This window comes from Giraffa tippelskirchi, chromosome 14, assembly GCF_054371585.1.
Source record: "Giraffa tippelskirchi isolate mGirTip1 chromosome 14, T2T-mGirTip1v1.2.pri, whole genome shotgun sequence".
NCBI classification, from domain to species: domain Eukaryota; kingdom Metazoa; phylum Chordata; class Mammalia; order Artiodactyla; family Giraffidae; genus Giraffa; species Giraffa tippelskirchi.
The window spans coordinates 69,000,207-69,021,812 of record NC_137288.1 but is presented as its reverse complement, the minus strand read 5'-3'; the positions used below and the strand labels follow the sequence as shown (position 1 = coordinate 69,021,812).

The 21,606-nt window shown below is 48.5% G+C and overlaps 1 protein-coding gene across 41 annotated transcripts in view; it reads right to left on the bottom strand.

The window, feature by feature from the left end:
* ZNF532 (zinc finger protein 532) overlaps positions 1 to 5,334 on the bottom strand; it is a 108,556-nt gene extending 103,222 nt beyond the window's left edge. For 6 of the 41 annotated variants that reach the window (XR_014074958.1, XM_081562973.1, XM_081562975.1 and 3 more), the window contains exon 1: positions 4,675 to 5,054. Coding sequence is in view for 5 of the 41 variants with exons in the window: in XM_081562973.1 (XP_081419099.1) it covers positions 4,675 to 5,002 (328 nt within the window). In the remaining 36 variants the exon portion in view is untranslated. Of the gene's footprint in view, positions 1 to 2,083; positions 2,194 to 2,277; positions 2,360 to 2,620; positions 2,864 to 3,050; positions 3,104 to 3,147; positions 3,425 to 3,955; positions 4,190 to 4,282; positions 4,377 to 4,674 lie in introns of those variants that run through there. The other 35 variants (XR_014074967.1, XR_014074964.1, XM_081562985.1 and 32 more) reach the window with 26 other exon arrangements.
* Between the last annotated feature and the right edge of the window lie 16,272 nt (positions 5,335 to 21,606).

Sequence of the window (21,606 nt, the reverse complement as noted above, 5' to 3'; positions counted from 1 at the left end):
TGTGCGGCCGGCGTGGAGACAGGGACAGCGGCCCCCGCCTGGGTGCCTCCCTGCTCCCCGCCTGGCTCTCTCTGGGAAAGGGGATGCTCTGGCTTCTCCACGCTCACATTCCTGAGCCCAGGAAACTCCGGGTCCCCTCCGGGGAGTCCCGGGCCTAGGACAGGCTGAGCCCGGCCCGATATGGCCACCTGAGACAAACCTCCGGCGGAGATGAGCTCCTGATTGCAACCCTGGAGAACCAGCTCTCCGACCTGCAACAGCCCTCTGCAGCTGGATAGACAGGCCTTCGTACAAAACACATGCTATTTTCCAGGAGCCTTTGCAGGGGCCGGGGTGGGGGGGGGAGGGGTGGAGAGTAACAAAGCTAAAAACCACAGAGAGTAAACCAGAACATTCTGGGACACGCCACGCCTTACGCCTTAGGAAAAGGGGCTTTTTAAAACATCCTTTTCAAGGTCCGTCGCAGCAGGGGGTCAGTTGTCAGCGTTAAATAAAAATCACTGACTTTCTAAAGACAGGAGTGAAGGACTCAATTATTAAAAAAACAGCTTATTGTATTCAGCTAATTTAGGTCTATCATATTAGCCATCTGAGTTTTCGCTGGCACCCGAAAAGCAGGAACAGCGTATCATGCAACGTGGACTGGGATCTGCTTTGCAAGCAGATTTCGGCCACATTCAGACACACAACCTCTGGCAGGCAAAAATGTAGAACTGAAAACCAATTTTCACACAGCGATTCGTAAAGAATTCTGTTCCATAGCATAAGCTATTTACTGGTCTATCAGTCCGAGATTACATTTATCTCTATTAAATACCACACCAAGTATTCTGAGCTAACCATGTACTGTTGTTCCTCAGTTTCATCACACGCTGGATGCTCTGAAATCATGAGAAAAAAAAATTCAACAATAAAACCCTCGCATACTTGACACCCTTCACTGCAGAGACTCTGCCCACCAACCGCCAGCACACAACCTCTCCTAAGACCCTCGGCATTTCTGAAAAGACTGCTCTGCTGAATGCAAAAAAGGAACAAAATACCCTCTATAAAGTAGGGGAGACAGTTGTTTTCCACTGTGCCTTCCATGGGCTCCCCTTGACTGTACTTTGACCAAACCAGAAGCCAAAACTCCTTCTATCCGTAGCTGAGATCATCTTGGATTGGATTCTGGCGCTGCTGGTTTCCTGTCTGGGGAAGTTGCAGTCCTTTTCACAAGGAACCCCAAGGCGAAATGCTTCATGTTCCCCTGTAAGCTCTCACTGCCTTTGTTCCTTACTTTGCCACCACTCATTACTGCCTGCTTCTCTCTCCTCCTCAAAAAACTCTTGGTTTTGGAGGATGCATAAAAATACCAGCTGAAATCGAACTGTCATCTTGTAAGGCATTGGACATTGTCTGCCATCCACTGCTGTAAAGCTTTGAGTTAACAAGCATCTTTGCACAGAGGAAGCCAGACTACCCCGGTCTCCGCCTGGCACCACGTTAAGTATTACACATTAAAATGTATGCCACAAATAATCCAATGGCAAACTCACCATTCACAGCCCCCCAGATCAATAAAAGCCATTCCACCACTTGACTCAGAGTGAAAAGCCTTTCAGGTTAACACACAGAGCAAGGTAAAGAGAACGGTGATGAATGAACAAAAGGCAAATCTACCTTCAGACTCCTCAAATCCCTAAAAGGTGGCCAGGATGCCTGGAGTTTTGGCAAAGTCCTCCCCTTTTTCTATAATCATCGGGGAGAAAAAGCCACACGTGTACTGCTTCAGTCTTACGTAAGACAGTGCATTCTCCACAAGGCCCTGACGCCTACCATTCTCTCCAACTTGCTTCTTTTCAGGCCTGCCTCTTCTAAATGACCAGCCACATGCGGTATAATGAAGTCATTCTGATTTCGCCCTGATAGCAACACCCTCATACAAGTCCCTCTAATCCCATTAAACTTGGCTAACGTTATGAGTATTTCTTCTCCACTCTCCACCCAGTATTATCTCCAGGGTCTCAAGCCACTGTCAGTCTGTGTCTGAACGGAGCTTCAAATAAATACTTAAATTCATGCTCAGAATATCATATCTCACCTTGTGAACCTTGACCTTTTGGAAAGACTTTGGACCAGTGTTCAGTTACTGTCACACGGTTGCATTCTCTGCAAATATGAAAGGGTTAAAGGCAGCCCCAGTCAACAGGCCTACAAGGAAAAAAAAGACAGCATGTATGCCTTGCAGCATCACTGGAATGCATTTATGCTCATTTCCTAGAACAATAGTGTTACCTTTTGGCCTTCAAAACAGCCAGACGTATCCCCAACACCCTTTAGTAGCTTCTAAAACAAAAAGCACAAAACGGAACATACCCTGCAAGAGAAGAAAAGCATGCAAAGTAGCATTCTCCAGCAACAAACAAACGACCATTACAAAGCCATCGGTTCGTTTGGGTTTGGTTTTGTTGAAAACGCAGAGCGAGAGAGAGAGAAGAGAACTGCAGAAACCCAGGGTCCCCACCCTACCAAGGCACGTTTTTTGTCTTGAGGAAGGGCCATAAATCTCAGCTCCTTGTCCATCCCTTAAGCAAAAGAAAAAGGCAGGAAAAGCCCAAGTCATCTCAAGCTTGCAAACCTGCACATTTTCCCCCATCTTCTCTACACAGAATCTTCTAGGGCTCCGTTAGTCACGTACCCGTGCTGTGTGCTGTCTAAGTGTGCATTCACATAGTGTGTTGGGACGGTCCCTTCCTGCAAGCGCCTCGGCTTTTGGCTGCCATGAAGGGAGGAAGCTGCTATCCCACTGTAGGAGCTCAGGGACTGCATTGTGTTCAGGAGCTGATCTGCCTCAAACCAGTTTCAGCCGGTTCTGGTCACCCTACATAAAAAAGCTATGGCAACCCTCGCTGAGTTGCCAACAAGTCCCTGAAAATCAGCAGCACAGGGGGGCATCTCGCTGGGGGTGGCTGCCCCGCTTCAGGCCCTGGCGAGGAGGGGAGGGTCCTCGTGTGTCCCCCCGCCGTCCCCAACACGCCGCGCGAGCGCATAGCCTTGGAGAGGCTCACCTCTCCAGCACCCTAGAGCCCTCGGACCCACCCCTCGCCTCCGCCCGAGCCCACCGCGGAGCCCTGCGGCCCGCACCTGGCTCCTTCCCGCACTTACCTCCCTCAACCTGGCTCAGATCTTTGTGTACGTGTGTGTCAAGTGTGTGCGCTCTGGCTTGGTGGCTGACCACGAGCCCCCCAAGAAAGAGCCATCTACGTGTGTGTCTGCTCCCCCTGCCCGCCCTGGCGGCGGGAGCCGGCCTGGGCCCCCTGGCAGGGTGGTGCGGGCTTGTTGACCAGGCTGCTCTCCGCCTGTCCCCCCAGCCCCCTCCTCCCGGCCCTCTCCTCGCCCTCCCAGCCCTGTCACCGCCAGCACCGGCACCACGGGCCCCCCCAGTCTCCTCCTCCTCCGACCTTCTCTCCTTTCAAGCACCTGGGGGGGGGGGTCCACATCCCTTCACCTCGGGCCCCCAAAAAAAAGGAACAAAAAGCCTAGGGATGTCTGGGGTGGGGGGTGCGGGGGGCAGACCCAGGGACCGAGGGGGCACAGAGGCCTTTTAAAAAATGCGCTGCGCACCGCCGGCACTGGAGCGGGGAGGAGGCGGCGCTCACGTGGCCCCCCTCTCGGAACCGGCGGGGCCTAGCCAAACCGGCGGGGCCTCGGGGGCCCCCCTAACCCCCACCCCCCCGAGGAGGCCGGCGGGGCGCGAAGGCCGGCGGTCTCCGAGGCCGGCCGTGGGGCAGGCCGCGGCGATCAGGCCCAGGGACCAGAGCCACACGCGCCGGCCCGCGATCGCCAAGGCCCCGGGCACGAGGGGCCGGCGCCCCAGCCTCGCCCCCCGGGGGGAGCCGCCCGCCCTCCCGCCCGCGCGCGCCCCGCTTCCTCCGCGGCCCTGCGCGCCCCGCGCTCCGGGGCGCACACCCACCCCCGGCCCGGGGTCGGCCCTCGCAGCGGTCAAGCCCGGGCGTCTGGGCCGCAGCTCGGATGACCTTTGTTCCGCGCGGCGCCGCCGGCGGCTGCTGCTGCTGCTGCTGCTTCCATGCCACGGGCGTGTCGTCGCATCCCCGCCGCCGCGGCCGGGCTGCGCGTGAGCGGCGGGGCGGCCTCGCCCGCCGGTGCCGCCGCCGATGCCGCCGCCCCGCCGCCGCCGCCGCGCGGCCTCGCCGTGCGCCCGGCCCGGGCCCCGCGCGCCTCCCCGGGCGCCGCGCTCTAGGCCGCGCGGCGGCGGCGGCGGCGGCGGCGGTGGCGGGGCGGCCACGCCGGGGCCTACGACGGGGGTGCGGGCCCCGGGCGGCGGGGCGGCGGCGGAGGCTCGGCCCGAGCGGAGAGCGAACAAAAGGGAGCGCGGGCGAGGGGGAGGGGGCGGCCGGTGGGGGGGGCAGGGAGGCTCGGGGAGAAGGAGGCGACATGCGAAGCCCCGCAGCCCGCGGGCGCCCGGCCGGTGCCGGCTCGGCGCAAGGCAGCCGAGCCCCGCCGACCCGCCCGTCTGCGGCCGCCGCTCCTTCGCCCGGGGCCGAGGGCAGGGCCGGTGGTCGTGGTGGTCGTGGTGCTGGTGGTGCGGGGCTGCGGGCAGGGCCGCGGCTGCCTCCAACGACATCGCAGCCTCTCGCCCGGTCCTCTCCACGGCCCCAAGCCGCAACTTACTCGAGTGGAAGGAAGCAAGGCCTCGCCAAAGATGGTTGCAAAAAGATCTTGAAGCCAAGGCGCTGGTGTTTTGTGATCCTCGCAATGGTGGCAAAGAAGTCAGAAGAGAGCACGCTGTCTTCAGATGCATTACATCTGAAATTCTCCCTGGAGGTGGGAGAAGGGGGCTCTCTCCTAGGTAGTTAGTGGTTTGGAGCCCTTTTCGCCTTAAACTGAGCCACAAAAGGATGGAAGACACCCCCTGGGGTGGGGAGAAAGCCCTGGTGTAAAAGACACACGTTTTGCTTTTCAGAGAAAAAGCCACTGGGGCCAGATTGAAACATGGCATGTTCGGTTCATGTAGTCTTTTTTTTTTTTTTTTAATGGGGGAATGATATTGAGTAAACAAGATGTAATAGCTGGGTCTTTAAATTCAAGAAGGGAGATGTGTACAAATGTAACAAGCATATAGTGTACCTACAGCAGGTGGTCACAGCCTCCAGAACGCAAAAAGATACATACATAAGCCCCATGTAAAGACCACAAAGGTGTATAATCCTTAACACGTTCGAGATGGGGACAATATATTACCACCAGATCAGGTATGCTGTTTATCCAGCCCTGGGTCCTGGTTCCTACATGGCTCACAGAAATGCACTGGGTTGAAAGGTTTTTTTGTGTTGTTTTTTTTTTTTCAACGTGAGGAAGCCCCAAATCAAGTGCACTGTGCTTACCCTGGAAATAGGACAAAATGGAAGGATCTGAAAACTGCCACCATAACCTCTTAGAAAGGCTCACTCCTGTTTAATCTCATTCTGAAGATACTAGTATTTCTCCAGGAGCCGTGCAGACTCGCAGCACAGGAAGCTTTTCTGTGCTTTATTTTAAATATCGGTTAATATTTGCAAAGCGTGCTGAAAAGTTTTGTTTTCTAAACCTCAGTGTGTCTCTCCTCTGCATTAACTTCCATGGAGGAAGCCATTGTTCTCTGTTACGGGGTCATTGTCTGATGTAAATTGGAAGGAGCATTTTTGCTATTTAAGACTTTTCATGTAAATGAACCAAATGATTGTCTCACAGAAGAGTTGTTGGTCTTTAACTGCCAACTGCACGTTGTTTGGAGTTGCACAAAGATTGGGATACATATTTACACGTGTTTAGAAAGACCTATGTAATCTGCAAATTCTGCAAACCACTGGATCACATTTATCAATGTTACAAGAGGATGAAATTGAAACTCATCTTTTTTCAGCCTGAAAACAGTGCCAGTACCCTGTGGGTTGAGTTTCAACTTTACTTGGGCTTTATTTCATTTGAAACGAGGCCTTTTTTTCTTCTCTCAAAGGTGGGCCTTTATTAATATGCATGTGAAAACATGACGTGCATTGAAATGGATACAACGCCTTGCTTATGAAATCTTGATACACTACATGTTACAATGTATGGAATTTCATAACGTCCCTACCTGCTGTAGTAAATCCTAGCTTTCTTAAATTTAGAATCTTTGTGTACTTAAAATACTTTCTTGCCCCTTCTCCAATTCCTTTCTTCAAAATACTTTCTTGCCCCTTCTCCAATTCCTTTCTTCTAAGAGTTGAAAGCACAGCATAAAGTGTTTGAATGGTTTCAAGAACTGTACTCCCCAAACTCAAATCTGAATTGCTTATGGTAAAGAGCCTTCGTTTGCAGAACCACCTCCCTCACATGGTTTCATAACGTCAAATACTTTTTGAACAGAGCTTTATTACAAAGCCCAGCATTTTGGTCAAGCCTCAGTTGGAAGAAATTTGTTTGAAAGCACAATTCATCATTTGCACAAGCAGCAACAGTTAACATTGCATCTGCTTTTAAAAAACCCTAAATCAACCAAAAGTAAAAGATAATTTCTTGCAAATTATCCTTGTTCTATTTTTACAAAGAGGATTTCAGAGAAATCCCTTCTCCAGGTAGACCATTAGCAAAAAGCAAAGCACCCATTCATCTTAATTCTATGAAATCACTGAATTTCACAACAGAAAAAACAAATTTTAGGGTAAGTTTTAAAAAATAAAATAAAAACACTACCCCTCTGCCAAAAAACCAATACAAAGGTTCATTCTACTATTGTGCTATCTTGGACACCACTCTGCTTTGGGCAACAATAGAAGTAAAGAATGAAATAATCTATTATTTGACTGCTGTAGATAAGAAAGGGCAAAACAAAGAAATCATACTATTCTTCTGCCAAATAGAAAGTAAAGGAATTCCAAATCCTTTGGGATTTTGTTGGTGCTGTTTTTATTGCTAACTCTTAATGTCTTCGTTTTTCCTCCAATCAGTGAATTGCAAAATCCCAGCTTTTTCTTTTTTTAAAGCCTTTTGTGGTTTGAAGAGGCATTGCAGGCACATACAGATAGTCAATCTACATACATCATAGTTTCCCTCTGAATTCTATGAAATTGGGAAATTCCTTTGTTGGGCAGAGCACACAAAAGGTGTGTTCCTCGTGGGAGAGAAGAAGGAAAACAAAAAGAAAAGCCTTTTCTTTATCTCACCATCAAAAGGCCTGACAAACCACTCCTTAAACTGACAGTCCCCTGACTTGAGCTACACATTTTTTTAGCTCAAAACTAAGCTAGGCCTAGTTGTTTATTGAGTTTCGTATGTTAAATCTGTTGGCTTGTTTTCAAAGGAATTATGACACTATTTGACACTAGCATTATAATTCTAAGATCTGTAGCTGATCCATCTCAAGGGTTGAACAAAATATTGATAGAACCAGAATTTTTTTAAAAAGTTTCCAAAAACACACCCTTGAAAGGAATCATAACCAGGTTTAAATTATTATCAACCTGCCAGAAATAGACGGAGCGGAGGTCTAAGAGAGGATTCCTCTTATGATTTGTTAGATAAACATAAACAGACCCCCTTTCCCATCCTCACTTGGAAATACCTGCAAAGCCTTCACTAGGCAACCTGAAGGCGATGGGGCTGTGTCCTATTAAAAGATAAGCTGAGATGCATTAAAAATTTTTAAAGTTGATTTGAGCAAAAATCTATTCCAAGAGGGCAGCGCCCAACTGGAAGTGACGGGGCTCCACCCACAGAGCTGGGCAGAGGTAGAGAGGAGGTGAGGATGCGCAGGAAGGAAATTACTTGATTGGCTTCTGCTTAACGTATAGTTGGCTGTTTGTGATTGGTCGTCCTTACCGGTTTTGATTTCGTAAACTTGAAGTATTTCTGGGCTTAGATTTTGATTTATTTACATAAGTGGCCAGGGCATTGGAGCCACCTCAGTTTAATGGACTCGTCACTTAATGAATTTAATGATGCAAAGTTGGGCATTATTTTAGAGGCCCATGACCTCATAATTCCTGGCCGCTAGATGGATTCACTAGTCTTCATCTCCTGCTGTCTCTTTAGGACTAAAAAACCAGCCTTGCCCAAGGAGAGAGGGATAAGGTCGAGGAAAGGGTAGTTGTATAACTCTAGAGAATCAAAACAGAGCAAGAAATTTGGGGTTTGGGGTACCAGCCAAGAGTCATCTTCAGAAACTATGGGCCAATGGACAAGGCCTGTTGAGAACCCCATAAGGTTTCCTAACCCTTTACAACTTTTACACTATGTCTGGGCTTCTTTGAAAGGAACTGGTGTTTGGGCTTGTTTTCTATCAAGTCCAAGAGGAAAGGGGGACAAAGAGAACTATAGAAAGGTATCTGAGGCAAGGAAAAGCAATCAGAGTTAATCCTTTTGAGAGGAGAAGCTCAAGTGTGGGTCATTTCCACCCGAGAAGGGATCTCATTGGTCCCTATGCAAATCTTCATCTTTGCATCTTCCAAGACCCCAACCAGTTAGCCCAATGCCTTGTACATCCCATACTTGAAATTAACTAGTTACTTGTGAACTAAGGATGGATAATAAACCCACAAGTACCTAGAAATAAGCATGTCCCAAGCTAAACATAAGATCTTTTGCCACTGTAGTAGATACTGTAGTGCTTTGTCTAAAACCATCTTGAGAGTATAAACCCCATCCCCTAGCTACTGAGACCATTGATATCTGACCACTCACAACAGAGTCCCAGGCCTTGTCTACCATCTTGTGCCAGGTCCTGTGAACTGTCTCACCCAAGTTTACACTCCTCCCCCCCAGAGCAGCCAATGTCTGGCTGATGTGGTGATAACAAAGGCTTGCCTTAATTTGGGCCATTTCTGAAGGGCCATCCTAGCTCCAGAACGCCCTGTAAAATGGCTCAGACTTCAGTGTCCATAGCTTTATGGGTCAACTGCTTCTGCCTAATCCAGCCTTCCTCACTCTCTCACAAGTGGATCTCCAGAGATTATCCAGAGTCTGTACCTAAGAAACTCAGCTCCAGACACCAACCAAACAAGATCCATCTCCCCCCTTGACTCCATCATCTAAGGGCACTTACTCCCTCATCTATTCCATCACTATGTGCTGAGTGTTCCACCCGCAAGGATCTATTGATTCACATCCATTCACCTGGACTCACCCTGCTGCTCCGCCCCTCAGTTCAGAACTGGTCCCTAACTGACCCTCTTGTCTCCAACCTGGCCAACTTCCAATATTCTCCACACTGAGAACTCTAGGAACGTGTCTGACGATGCCATCTTGTCACCCATCCTCTCAAACATTTCCGCATCTCTCCATCATCCTTAGAATAAGATCCAGACTCAGAAGGCTCTTCCTGATTCAACCCACGTGCTGGCCCACATCCCTTGCCTCTCCCTCCTCACATTCTAAGATCCAGTCTGGCAGAACTTTTTGTTCTCTGAATGAAACCTGATGGCTCTCACTGTCAGCCCTTCACATGTTGTTCCCTCTTTATGGAATACTGTCTCCACGAAGAGTCCCTAACCTCCCGGCCGCAGACCAGTGCCTCCTGTCAGATCAGTGGCAGCATAAGATTAAAGTGCACAATGAATGTCAAGTGCTTGAACCATCCCCAAAACATCCCTGCTACCCCAGCCCATGGGGAAATCATCTTCCATGAAACCAGTCCCTGGTGCCAAAAAAGGTTCAGGACCAGTGCTCACCACCACTCCCAATCCCCTTTGTATAACTAGCTTCCACGTATCTTTAGATCTAAATGGATGTCACTCACCTGGAGAAGCCTTCCTTGACCCCTCTCGACACATGCAAACTGGGTATGGGTGGCCCTGGCATGTCCCTAAGTTACCCTTTTCACATGACACTCGAGTTGTTTTTTTTCTTTTTGGCCACACCGCGTGGCTTGTGAGATCTGTTCCCCAACCAGGGACTGAACTTGGGCCCTGGCAGGGAAAGCACCAAGTCCTAACCACTGGACTAGCAGGGAATCCCTGAAACTGGAGCTTCTGGCTCTCACGCCAGGAGACAAGAAACCTGTGAGGTCAGGGACGATGACACTGCGACTCACTGAGGTCTCCGCAGTGCAACATCACGTATAGGAAGACACTGAAAAATTAGGTGTTCGGAACAGCCAGATTGATTCAACACCTGTAGGGCTTTTCCTTCTCAGTGACTTTTAGAGATAAAAGACAACTAAATACTTGACAATTTTTCCTAAACTTGATGATAAGTGTATTTAACGTTAAAAGACCCAAAGCCACACATCACTGGGGAAACATTGGTTATTTCTTAGAAAGGTAGAAAACACAAATATAAACCAACAAATGTTAAAATAGGAAAACAATAACTAGAAAATATAACTGCAAGATAAAATACATTCATTTGTCAGCAAACAGTTGGAAAATGCTTAAGAAAATATTGCTGTAGATGTCAGCGAACACGTGTTAGAATAAATTACACGGTGTGGGAAGATTGCTCTGCCATTGAAAGAGAAGAGCAGCTATTTCTAACATGCCACAGCTTGAGGTTATATGCCTGATCCTGTTGCAGTGATGTCATACCTATAAAAACTCATTTTTTTTTTCATGAGCCACTAAATAAGAAGTTTAGGGGAGAAGATATATTCTCAATAATAAATGAGTTCTTTCATTGAAACGCTATGATTTTTTTGGTGGGAGGGGCCCTATCATGTGGCATGCGTGGAATCTTAGCTCCCCCTGTGTTCTATGTGTGTGCTCATGCCTTGTAGCCTGCCAGACTGCTCTGTCTGTGGGATTCTCCAGGAAAGAATACTGGAGTGGGTCGCCATTTCCTCCTCCAGGGGATCTTCCCAACCCAGGGATCGAACATGGGTCTCCCACATTGCAGGCAGATTCTTGACCATCTGAGCCAGCAGGGATCAAAGCCATGTTCCCTGCACTGGAACCATGGAGTCTTAACCACTGGATCATCAGGGAAGTCCCAGTATATGATTAAAAAAAAAACCTAAAAAACTATTACAACTAAAGAAGCAGCTAACTCTCCAGGGATGTTTAATTCTAGGATTAAATTACAAAAATTCTTCACACAAAATTCATCACTGAATCACTCACAGATAAGCAACTGCAGCCAAGAAACTGAAGCCAAAAGTTCAGAGATTGTTACAGGATATCACCATGAGGTTAATTTTAGTTTTAAAGGCTGGGGGTTGTATAAGGAGTTTCCTGCAAGAGGGACTCAATACTAGACTTTAAAAGATGAGGCATGACTGCTGAAATCTTTCTGCCACTCAGCGTTTTGCTGGATACGTTACAGCAAAGAATTTCATACAGATAGGTTATTCACTGTCCTCTTTAAAAGAGTAGTTTTAAATCTGCTGTGCTTTTTGTGATTAAATGCTGTCCATAACACACTCTCTGGCAGATAGAATAAAAATAAACGCATGGAAATTCCCGGTGGTCCAGTAGTTAGGAGTCAGCACTTGAACTAAGATCCCACAAGTCGCATGACTCAGCTGGAAAAAAGGAAAAAAGGCTTAATCTAGTCCTTTAAAGACACTGTTAAGCAGGAGTGAGAGAGAGAAACTGGGAGATTACGACTGACATATAATGTATCGCACAGGGAACTCTCCCCAGTACTCTGTAATGACCGGTATGGGGAAAGAATCTAAAAAACAGTGTGTGTGTATATATATAACTGATTCATTTTGCTGTACACCTGAGCCTAACACAACATTGTAAACTAACTATATTCCAATACCAATTTTTAATTTAAAAAAAGAAAATACATTCCCTGCACTTTAAATGAAAATACTAGTAACAGAAAAACAATGGATAATCTTTTAACCAAGAAGAAGAAGGTGACTGCTTTTAGAAAGAATCTCTTGATACAGAGAGAGCATTTGAGAAACAGATGTTTGGCAATCACTTGTGATTTGGTGCTAAAAATTATGTATGAGTATTACCTTTAACAACTATCAGATATCTAATTTTATCATAAAGCAAATTTTCTAAACTGTTAAACAGAAAAAAACTGGGCTTCCCTGGTGGTCCAGGAGTTTCGAATCTGCCTCGCAATGAAGGGGATATCTGTTCCATCCCTGGTACCAGAGGCCTCCCCCATGCCAAGAAGCAGCTGGGCCCGTGCGCCACAACCACTGAAGCCCACACCCCTAGAGGCTGTGGTCCCAACACAAGGAGCCACTGCGACGAGGAGCCCAGGATCCGCGACTGCAGAGCAGCCCCCTCCCCCGCCGCAACTACAGAAAAGCCCTTGCACAGCAACGAAGACCCAGAGCAGCTTAAAAAAAAAAGAGCGGGTGGGTCTTTAGAGAAGTTCCTCCAAGAAACAACCGAACCATTTTCTGGGGCAGAAGAGCTCTGGACGAATAAAGAAGCGCTACTTAACACAACAGAACAGCAAAGTCACGTGCCCGCAGACGCTCAGGTACAGCGTGGGTTCTCTAAGTCCGGGTTGGGCTGGGCAGCAGTCAGTTTTGGTTCTCGCTGATTCTGCCCCTCCAGGGTTTCCCTAATCCAGCCTCATCCGCCATCTCAGCCCCCCTGGCCGAGACTGGAGTACCAGGGGACTGGAGAGGGAAGAGAAGAAATGACACAAAAATATGACCAACGCTTCCTCTCTGGAACCGACTAAATAATAAAGTATTTGAGTAAATAAGGACACTCTCCATTAAAAAAAACACAAAAGGTCTGATCCCGTTATCCCTGAGCTTCCCTGATGGCTCAGACGGACAATAATTTGCCTGCAGTGCAGGAGACCAGGGTTCAGTCTCTGAGTCAGGAAGATCCCCTGGAGAAGGGAACAGCAACCCAGTGCAGTATTCTTGCCTGGAGGAATCCTATGGACAGAGGAGCCTGATGGGCTACAGTCCGCGGGGTCACAGAATCCGAAGAATCTTGACAAAAGCAGGGAAAAGTGTTGCCATCTGTCAAATCAGGACCATCAAGGCCTCCTCCATGATCAGGTGGGCACGCAGGACACAGGGCGGATCTGAGAAAAGATCTGGGTTTCCCTTTTCCTTCTCTTAACCTATTTACTTTGTGTTAAAATGTTTATATTGTTTCTGCTAGGAAGCTTGTCACAGAAGAAACAACTTCGCTTCTTGATTACTATCCTAGCTAAGAGACGAATGCCTGCGTGCTACGCCGCTTCAGTAGTGCTAACTCTTTGCGACCCCATGGACTGTAGCCCGCCAGGCTCCTCAGTCCACGGGATTTTCCAGGTAAGAATACTGGAGTGGGGTACCATTTCCTCCTCCAGGGGATCTTCCCGACCCAGGGAGCGAACCCAAGTCTCTTAAGTTTCCTGCATTGGCAGATGGGTTCTTTACCACTAGTGCCACTGGGGAAGCCCCAAGATATGAATAAGCACTTAGAATATAATAGCCAAAGCCCTTGAACAAATATAAAGCCAAGGAGGGTTTCCCTTTGCTTTAGAGCTTTGGCTCTTTAGGTAGCATTTGGAAAACCACTCTTGATCTGCTATCCTGGCCACTTTCTGATAGCCGATGCGTCGGTCGTGAAGCGTCCCTGCAAGTGAAGAAATAATAGGGTTGTTCACCTCATACCAAACTATTCTGCCTGCAGGATGGGATTTAAAGCAGCCCTTCCTCTGACGGACGCGCCTGCCGTTAGCAAGCCCAGCGGTGCTCTCTAGCATAGAGCAACGTAGTGGCGTAAGATTCCCCAGGACGTCTCCCTGCCCGGGTGTGGAACTTTGAGGCTGAATTCCATTCTCGGTGCCAAGTGCAACCGTTCCACATACTATCCCACTTCTCTCGGTGCCAAGTGCAACCGTTCCACATACTATCCCACTTCCTTCCCATTCTTTGTCCTTTTCCTCCCTCCGCCCCCCTTCCCCCAACACCTCAGCCTTTAGCAATGCGCATATTGTAGAACTGGGGTGTGATGTGAGGTCTTCTCTGGTGGCTCAGTGGTAAAGAACCCACCTGCCAATGCAGGAGCCTTGGATTCGATCCCTGGGTTGAGAAGATCCCCTGCAGGAGGAAATGGCAACCCACTCCAGTCTTCTTGTCTGGAGAATCCCATGGACAGAGAAGCCTGGCGGGCTACAGTCCATGGGGTCGCAAAAGAGCCGGACACAACTTAGCGACTAAACAACAACATGAGTGGCTAATAGAACCGTGGACTGACCCAGAGTCAGCTGACTTCACTTATTAAGTGCTTACTGATGCAGGGCTCAGTGTATGGTGATCCTAGTATTGAACCTCAGGATCTCTGCAGTGCTGTGTACTGTGTACTGTGTGGATAGCTTTCCACGGACGGTTTACCAGCCTGGCCCCCTCCCTCACTTCATCCATGTCTGTCTGCTCCATGTCACCTTTTCAGAGGGAACTTCCCTTCCCACCCTAACTAAAAAACTAAAACTGTCCCCTCCATCTCTAGCTAGCCCCTTCCTCTCCTAATTATTTGTCCCATAGCGCTTATCTCTCCCCGGCATTATACTGAAGGTCGCCAGACAAAATACAGGCCATCTGTGCAACCTACTTATACTTGAAAATTCATTGTTCATCTGAAGTTCAAGGTTAACTGGGTGTCTTTATTTTTATTTGCTAAATTTGGCAGCCGTAATTGTATTACATCTTTCATTCCTTTCCCTTCCATTTGAATGCGAACTCCATGAAGCAAAGATGTGGCTTGTTGGAATCCCTGCTGTAAATCCCCAATATCTAGTGCTCTGGAGTCTCATCAGGCAGGGCACACAGTAGGCGCTCATATGTGTTCAGAATGAAAGAAAAAAGCACAAAGACTCACTGCTGACAGGGCAGTGCATGCTGCATTCCCATCTGGCTTCCACCGTCTCCTTGGAAAATTTTCAATTGTCACGGGGATTCCCAAGATGAAAACGTTTGCTTTCTGGTCCAGACACTGAATTAGACCACCAGTACGTACCAAACTGCCAAACCCCAGTCAAAAGACAGCTTACAAATCCTACTGATACGAATCAGAATTGAGCCATAAAGTTGGCAGTAAAAACAAAATCCTTTGAAAAAAAACAAAAACAAAACCGAAACCCCAGTCCGTTCCTTGTCTTGCCAAGTATTCCCCTTCTACAATCACCGGATTTCCTTCCCCAACTGCATTCCCTCTGCTACTCCTCCATGGCACTCTTGTTCCCATAAGCTAGAAAACAAAACTACATCCATCAAATGTTGTCCTCAACAGCGAGTCTTTAAAATACTTGGCCGTGTCTAGGGTGATAGTTTGGGCAGCTTCATTTGATGTTCTGACAACTGAGTATTGTTAGTTTTGACTGGGTTACTTAGAGAAGACTTTGTAATTCTCCCCCAATCACTCATGTGTATTTACTTAGCTAAGTAACTCTTGTGACCCGTGGCATTCCACTTATGGGTCTTTTCCAGAGGCAGAAAGCCAGAAAGGGTGGTAGAAACTCAGAAAGTACACCTTTTCCACCCAACAGAAGAAAATTGGTATTTCTTGCCATGGTTTGAATTTTAAGAGTTTTCACTCAAAAGGAAACTAAGTTTTCCTTTTCTTATGTCTGTCCCACATCCCAACCATATGGAAAAAAAACAAAAACGAAAACATCTACCTTCATACAAATAAATTGCCATGTATTTTTTTTCTTGTTAGTTCCTTTAAGCTTTACTGTATCTTCATCCTAGAGTGTAATTAGAGTCTTGTATATCTCAGGAGGTCTTGAAGTAAATGATCAAATACCACCAAATCAGTGGGACCATTCAGGAAGAAAGTGAGGTTAACTGGGACAGATTGCTACTGAAAGCCCACCAGGAAAATTTCAAAAGATCCAAAGTCAAAACAGGTGCAAGACCTAAATGGCCGGGCAGCTTGGAGCTAAGGTTTATAGAAAGAGATGCTGTACATTGAGCTGTTTAGCCCTGGATCTCTTGTGAATCTACTGTGTTCTGTCCAACCTAACATTACTTTTAAGGTTCGTAAAACGCACTCCCACCTTCACGGGCGAGCCCTAGTTTGAATACAGTGTTTATGTTGTCGATAACTGTACTAGGACACAGCGGAGATTTCTGTGTGCTTTGGTTGTATAGGACTTTTACCCTCTACCCTCAAGGACCACAGTTGGCCAGTCGGCTATAACTCTTGTGGTTCTTGCATCTGTTCTCCTTTGATTTTCCTTGAGCCACCAGGAGTTACTTCTGCCTTTTCTAGGGAACCTACTTCCGGCATCTCCTCCCTTTCTAATCAGTTACTGAAACCAAGTAACCAAGTCTGTAAGAACCATGACTAAAGGAAGAGGAGGAGCTCCAAGCTCCTGGAGTTTTCATCATCAGGTGGTGTGTAAATGTCCCCCTCCCCCTACACTCCTCAGACTGGTGGCTTCTTGGTGTGTGAGTCATAGTGAGGAAGGATAACAGCCAACACTTACCCGGCCTCGACTCTATGCCAGATGTTGTTCTAAGTATTTGCTCTGTGGGGTTTATCTCATTTAACCCACGTTCTCACACACATCTGTCAGTGGAGCCCTGTGACTATCTCCGTTCACACATGAGGCTGCGGAACTTTCTCCAGCTCGCAGCCTTGATGATGCAGTTAGCATTCAATCCCAGGTAGTCAGGCGCCATGTTCTATTTGAAACCACACCTCAGATGGGACTCGAACTGTCACACCTCAGATGGAACTCTGAAGTCATCTTCCAACCAAAACCACACAACTCATTTCACAACTTAATGAAACTCATACTTTATGTCTGGTGCAAGCGTGCTCAGTCGTGTCCGACTACTTAAGACTGCATGGACCGTAGCCCACCAGGCTCCTCTGTCTATGGGATTTCCCAGGCAAGAATACTGGAGTAGGTTGCCATTTCCTCCTCCAGGGGATCTTCCTGACCCAGGAATTAAACCCAAGTCTCCTGCACAGGCAGGCAGATGCTTTACCACTGAACCCACTGGGAAGCCCATCTTTATGTCCTGGCACAGAAGGAAGTCAGCAAGAGGCAAAGTGATAGGTAAGAAGCAAATTTATTAATATAAGACCCTTATGAACAATACAGGCCAGCAGGCAAGAGGGTTCTGCCTGGAGAACTGTGAGTTAAATTTTCATAATCACAGGAAAAGTCAGGAGGGCACGAAGACCACCTGGGCTTGGTGAGTCCCTGGGATGGGCCACCAAGTGAGGGGCCTTGGCTTGGCACAGGAAAGGATTCAAGATCGAGCGTGGTGAAGTGAAAGCAGGTTTATTGAGAGAGAGAGAACAGATAGAATGTTCAGTTCAGGTTCAGTTTAGGTTCAGCTCAGTCATGTCTGACTCTTTGCGACGCCACAGACTGCAGCACCCCAGTCTTCCCTGTCCATCACCAACTCTCAAACTCATGTCCATCAAGTCGGTGATGCCATCCAACCATCTCATCCTCTGTCGTCCCCTTCTCCTGCCTTCAACCTTTCCCAGCTTCAGGGTCTTTTCCAAGGAGTCAGCTCTTCACATCAGGTGGGCAAAGTATTGGAGTTTCAGCTTCAGCATCAGTCCTTCCAATGAATATTCAGGACTGATTTCCTTTAGGATGAACTGGTTGGATCTCCTTGCAGTCCTAGGGACTCTCAAGAGTCTTCTCCAACACCACAGAATGTAGCCTGTCTCAAGAGGTGAGCTCAGCCTGAAATATGGTGTCGTCAGTTTTTATGGGCTGGGCAATTTCACAGCCTAAGGAGTGGGCGGATTATTCCAACTATTTATGGGGGAAGAAGTGGGGATTTCCTAGTTCCTGGCCTTTCATGGTCAGTCTCAAAACCATCATGGCACCTGTGAATGTGTCATTTAGCATATGCTAATGTATTTAAGGAGATCAAACCAGTCAATCCTCAAGGAAATCAACCTTGAACATTTTTTGGAAGGACTGATGCTGAAGCTCCAATACTTTGGCCACTTGATGAAAAGAGCAGGCTCACTGGAAAAGACCCTGATGCTAAGAAAATTGAAGGCAAAAGGAGAAGGGGGTGACAGAGGATGAGATGGTTGGATGGCATTATCGACTCAATGGACATGAGTTTGAGCAAACTCCAGGAGATAGTGAAGGACAGGAAAGCCTGGTGTGCTGCAGTGCATGGGGTTGCAAAGAATCGCATATGACTAAGCGACTGAACAACAACACCTACTGGAAATCAAAGTTTCTGCCATCTTAGGCCTAATCAGTTCGAATCAGTTTTTTCTCAAGGGCTGTATCTTTCCTTAAGGGTTTTGCCCTGCCCTTTTCCTTCCTGTCTCATATTGACCACTACTCCCCAGGGAGCCCAAGCTTGAAAACCCTGAGTAACCTTTATCAAGATTGTTAACCTGTGTCTCCTAAACAGTCCTGGCATGTATGATAAAAGCCAACTCCCTGACATGGTCTACTGTGCTGTGCTCAGTCATGTCCGACTCTCTGTGACCCCGTGGACTGTAGCCCGCCAGGCTCTTCTGCCCATGGGATTCTCCAGGCGAGAATACTGGAGTGGGTATCCATTTTCTTTTCCAGGGGATCTTCCCTACCCAGGGATCAAAGCCGGGTCTCAGGCATTGCAGGAAGACTTTTTACCATTTGAACCACTAGGGAAGTCCCAATAATCAAAGGTAATAATTATTCATTCACTCATTCAACACATTTATTGAGTGTCTACTATCCACCATGGGCTTCCCTGGTGGCTCAGATGGTAAAGAAGCTGCCTGCAATGCACGAGACCTGGGTTCAATCCCTGGGTTGGGAAGATCTTCTGGAGAAGGGCATGGCAACCCACTCCAGGTATTCTTGTCTGGAGAATCCCATGGGCAGAGGAGCCTGGCGGGCTACAGTCCATGGAGTCTCAAAGAGTCAGACACGACTGAGTGTCTAAGTACAGCACATCCACCATACACGGTACGCTATGGTACTCAGGATTTTCTCATTTAATCCTTCTTCAAGGATAACTTCATTTATTCTTCTCAACAACTCACTTGAACAACCCAGTTTATAGATTACGAGAGTGAGATGTATTTTCTACTGTTTAAAAAAAAAAAAAAAATCCCAAGGTCCTAGCAGATAATGGGATGAATGGGGTCAGATCAGGGTAGGAGGTCACCAGACCGGGGTACCCCTGAAAGAACTCGGAAATAAGGTGAAAACTACTCCTGAGATAAACTAGTTAAACGTCTAATACGAAAAGACCAGAGACAGGTGAAGTCCCCTTAAGAGGCAAAGCTGACCAAGGCCAGACTAGCTATTAGCATATCTAAAGAAAGAATGTGTCCATCACAGGAGGGGGTTGGTTAGCTCCGGACCCGGGAGTGCTAAGCCCCGGGCGGAATGCTGCTTTGACGGCGCGCGGCCCGGAGCCTCCCCGGGCGGGAGGGGCCGTCGGAGGCGGTAGGGGTGGGCCCCCGGGAGGCGAGGCTGCACCCCTGAACCACGCGCGTACCTCCCCCGCCCCGGCTCCCGCCGAGCCCGCTCTCCGCGCGCAGTTCTGCTTCCGCCTGCAGGGAGACGCTGACAATAGCTCCCAAGTGTGGGTCTGCATCGCGTTCGGGCCTCGCTCACAGCGTGCCTTCCAGCCGAGAAAGCTGCCCCGGGTCAGAATGCAGCCTTGCCGAAGGAAAGAGCTGAGATTTGGACCCAGGCTGGCTCAGCTCAGGGCTCAGCTCCAGAGCCCTTGCGTCTCGCTCGCACTTACCGCCCGCAGGAGCACTCCCGGCAGAGGGAGGGCTCGATTTGTCTCGGTAGAAGATAACCGAGTTGGCATCCTGGTTGATGCCCCTGCTTTATACGGGGCCTGTTCCTTGTGTCTTTCTGAGAGGCGAGCCCATCGCGGTTGGGTGGAACCTTCTCCACGTGGTCGCAGCCCTCCTTCTCGCCCCCAGCTCCTCCCTGCCCATCCGCCAACTCAGGAACAAACACACGCATCCATCCCGCTAAGCCTTTCCTGCCTCCTGCCATCTGCCCTCCTGCGAGCTCTTCTTTCCAAACAATCGCCGTCATTTATGGGCATCCTGCTGGGGTCGGAAAGGTAAAAGAAATGGGTGCTTTCCTCAACCCAGTTAACAAAACAAACCGTTTAACATTCCAACGGTTATGTTTTGCTTATGAAAGGGGCCAATCTATTAACCATTATGGCAGGACAATACCAACAACACCCAGCACCTACCCAGCGAAGGGGCGGCAGAGTCACCCTTACATGCACTTGGGAGGTGATCAGAAGTCCTGGCTCAGCCCTTCTCTACCTTTGTGATCTTGGAAAAGTCACTTAACCGTCCAAAAACTCAGTTTCACAAATCTGCGTGAGACACAGAGCTACGCTCCTCCCCTCCACTCCGCCCGGTTCAGGCTCAAAGTAGGTTTAGAAAAAAAACAGCAACCCATTTTAACCTCTGCTCCGACAGACACCCGGTGCAGATTTTAGACGGTCTCCCCCCTAGGTCTGTATGGACACGACTGCAGGGAGAAGAGAGCAGGACAGTAAAAAAATACACAGGCGCGGAAGCCTTGGGACCTGCATTGTTCATCCCCCTCACTCCGGCCCGCCTCCCCTCCCCACCGCGGCCCCGGCTGCAAACACGCGCCAATGCCTCATTAAAGACTGAAAACCGTCCCATTAGGTCCAAATGCATGGAAACATATTCATGATTATTCAAATGATCCCCTCGTAATACAATCAGCGCCGCCCTCATAAATATTCATCTGGCAGCGCTAATCACGGTGTAATCTCACCAGAGGGTGTGCCTCCCTAATCCTCTCCCCTCTGCCCTCCCCTCCCCCTCCTTTTGTCTAACATTCTTTCCTCCACTCTTAAGCCTCAGAAGGCCTTCCTAGGTCTTCACTCTCTCCTTCAAGGTAAAAATTTTTCTAGTTCTGGTTTAGAGCTCTCTTTATTTATCTCTGTCTGGAAGATTATTCCACCAGGTTATCCTTTTGCTATAGAAGATGGCTGACTTGAGTCCCAACAGCTCTAGTTCTCAGGCATGGATATTCCGTGGATACTCCCTGTGATGGAAAAGAAGAGATTCTGGTCACATTTATAAAAGCGCGTCCTGGGCAGAGCAGGGGGCCGGGCTGGAGGACCACTAAGAAGAAGACCTACAGCTGGGTGCAGGATAAAGACAAAGGAAACAACGCTATATAGTAACAGGCCAATGACATAGGCACACAGAAGAACAAGGGGCAAAACTAGTACCACCTTGGGGTGGGGGGAGGGCAGCCAGCGCCCGGGGTGCCTGCAGATGAAAGGAGGCAGCTCAGGGCTGAGTGTGGCCTTCGGAGCCTGTATCCCAGCCCTGTACCTGGAGAGTCCTCCTCATGAACTTTCATCCTTATCGCAGTTATCAGTCTCTTTCCTATCTCGACCATCTGTCATTGATTGCAGCAACTAGGGGCGAAGTCAGGAAATCCGCCATGAATTCAAGCAAGGCGGAGCATGAGAAAGATGTCTTTAAGACTGAGGAGTGGGTGGAAGTTAATGAAGCCCACAAGGAGCTTGGCACTAAGGCTTGGCACAGTGGCAGGGAAGAGCCTCCATTCACACGAAGAAAGGCGCATCCATACAGAAGCCGACGAGGTGGGTCTCATCACGGCATTTTTCAGGTGGGTCTCAGAATAGGGCCCAGTATGGTCTATTTGTGCATTTGATGGTAAGGAAATGTCTAAGCTATATATATCCTTTGACAG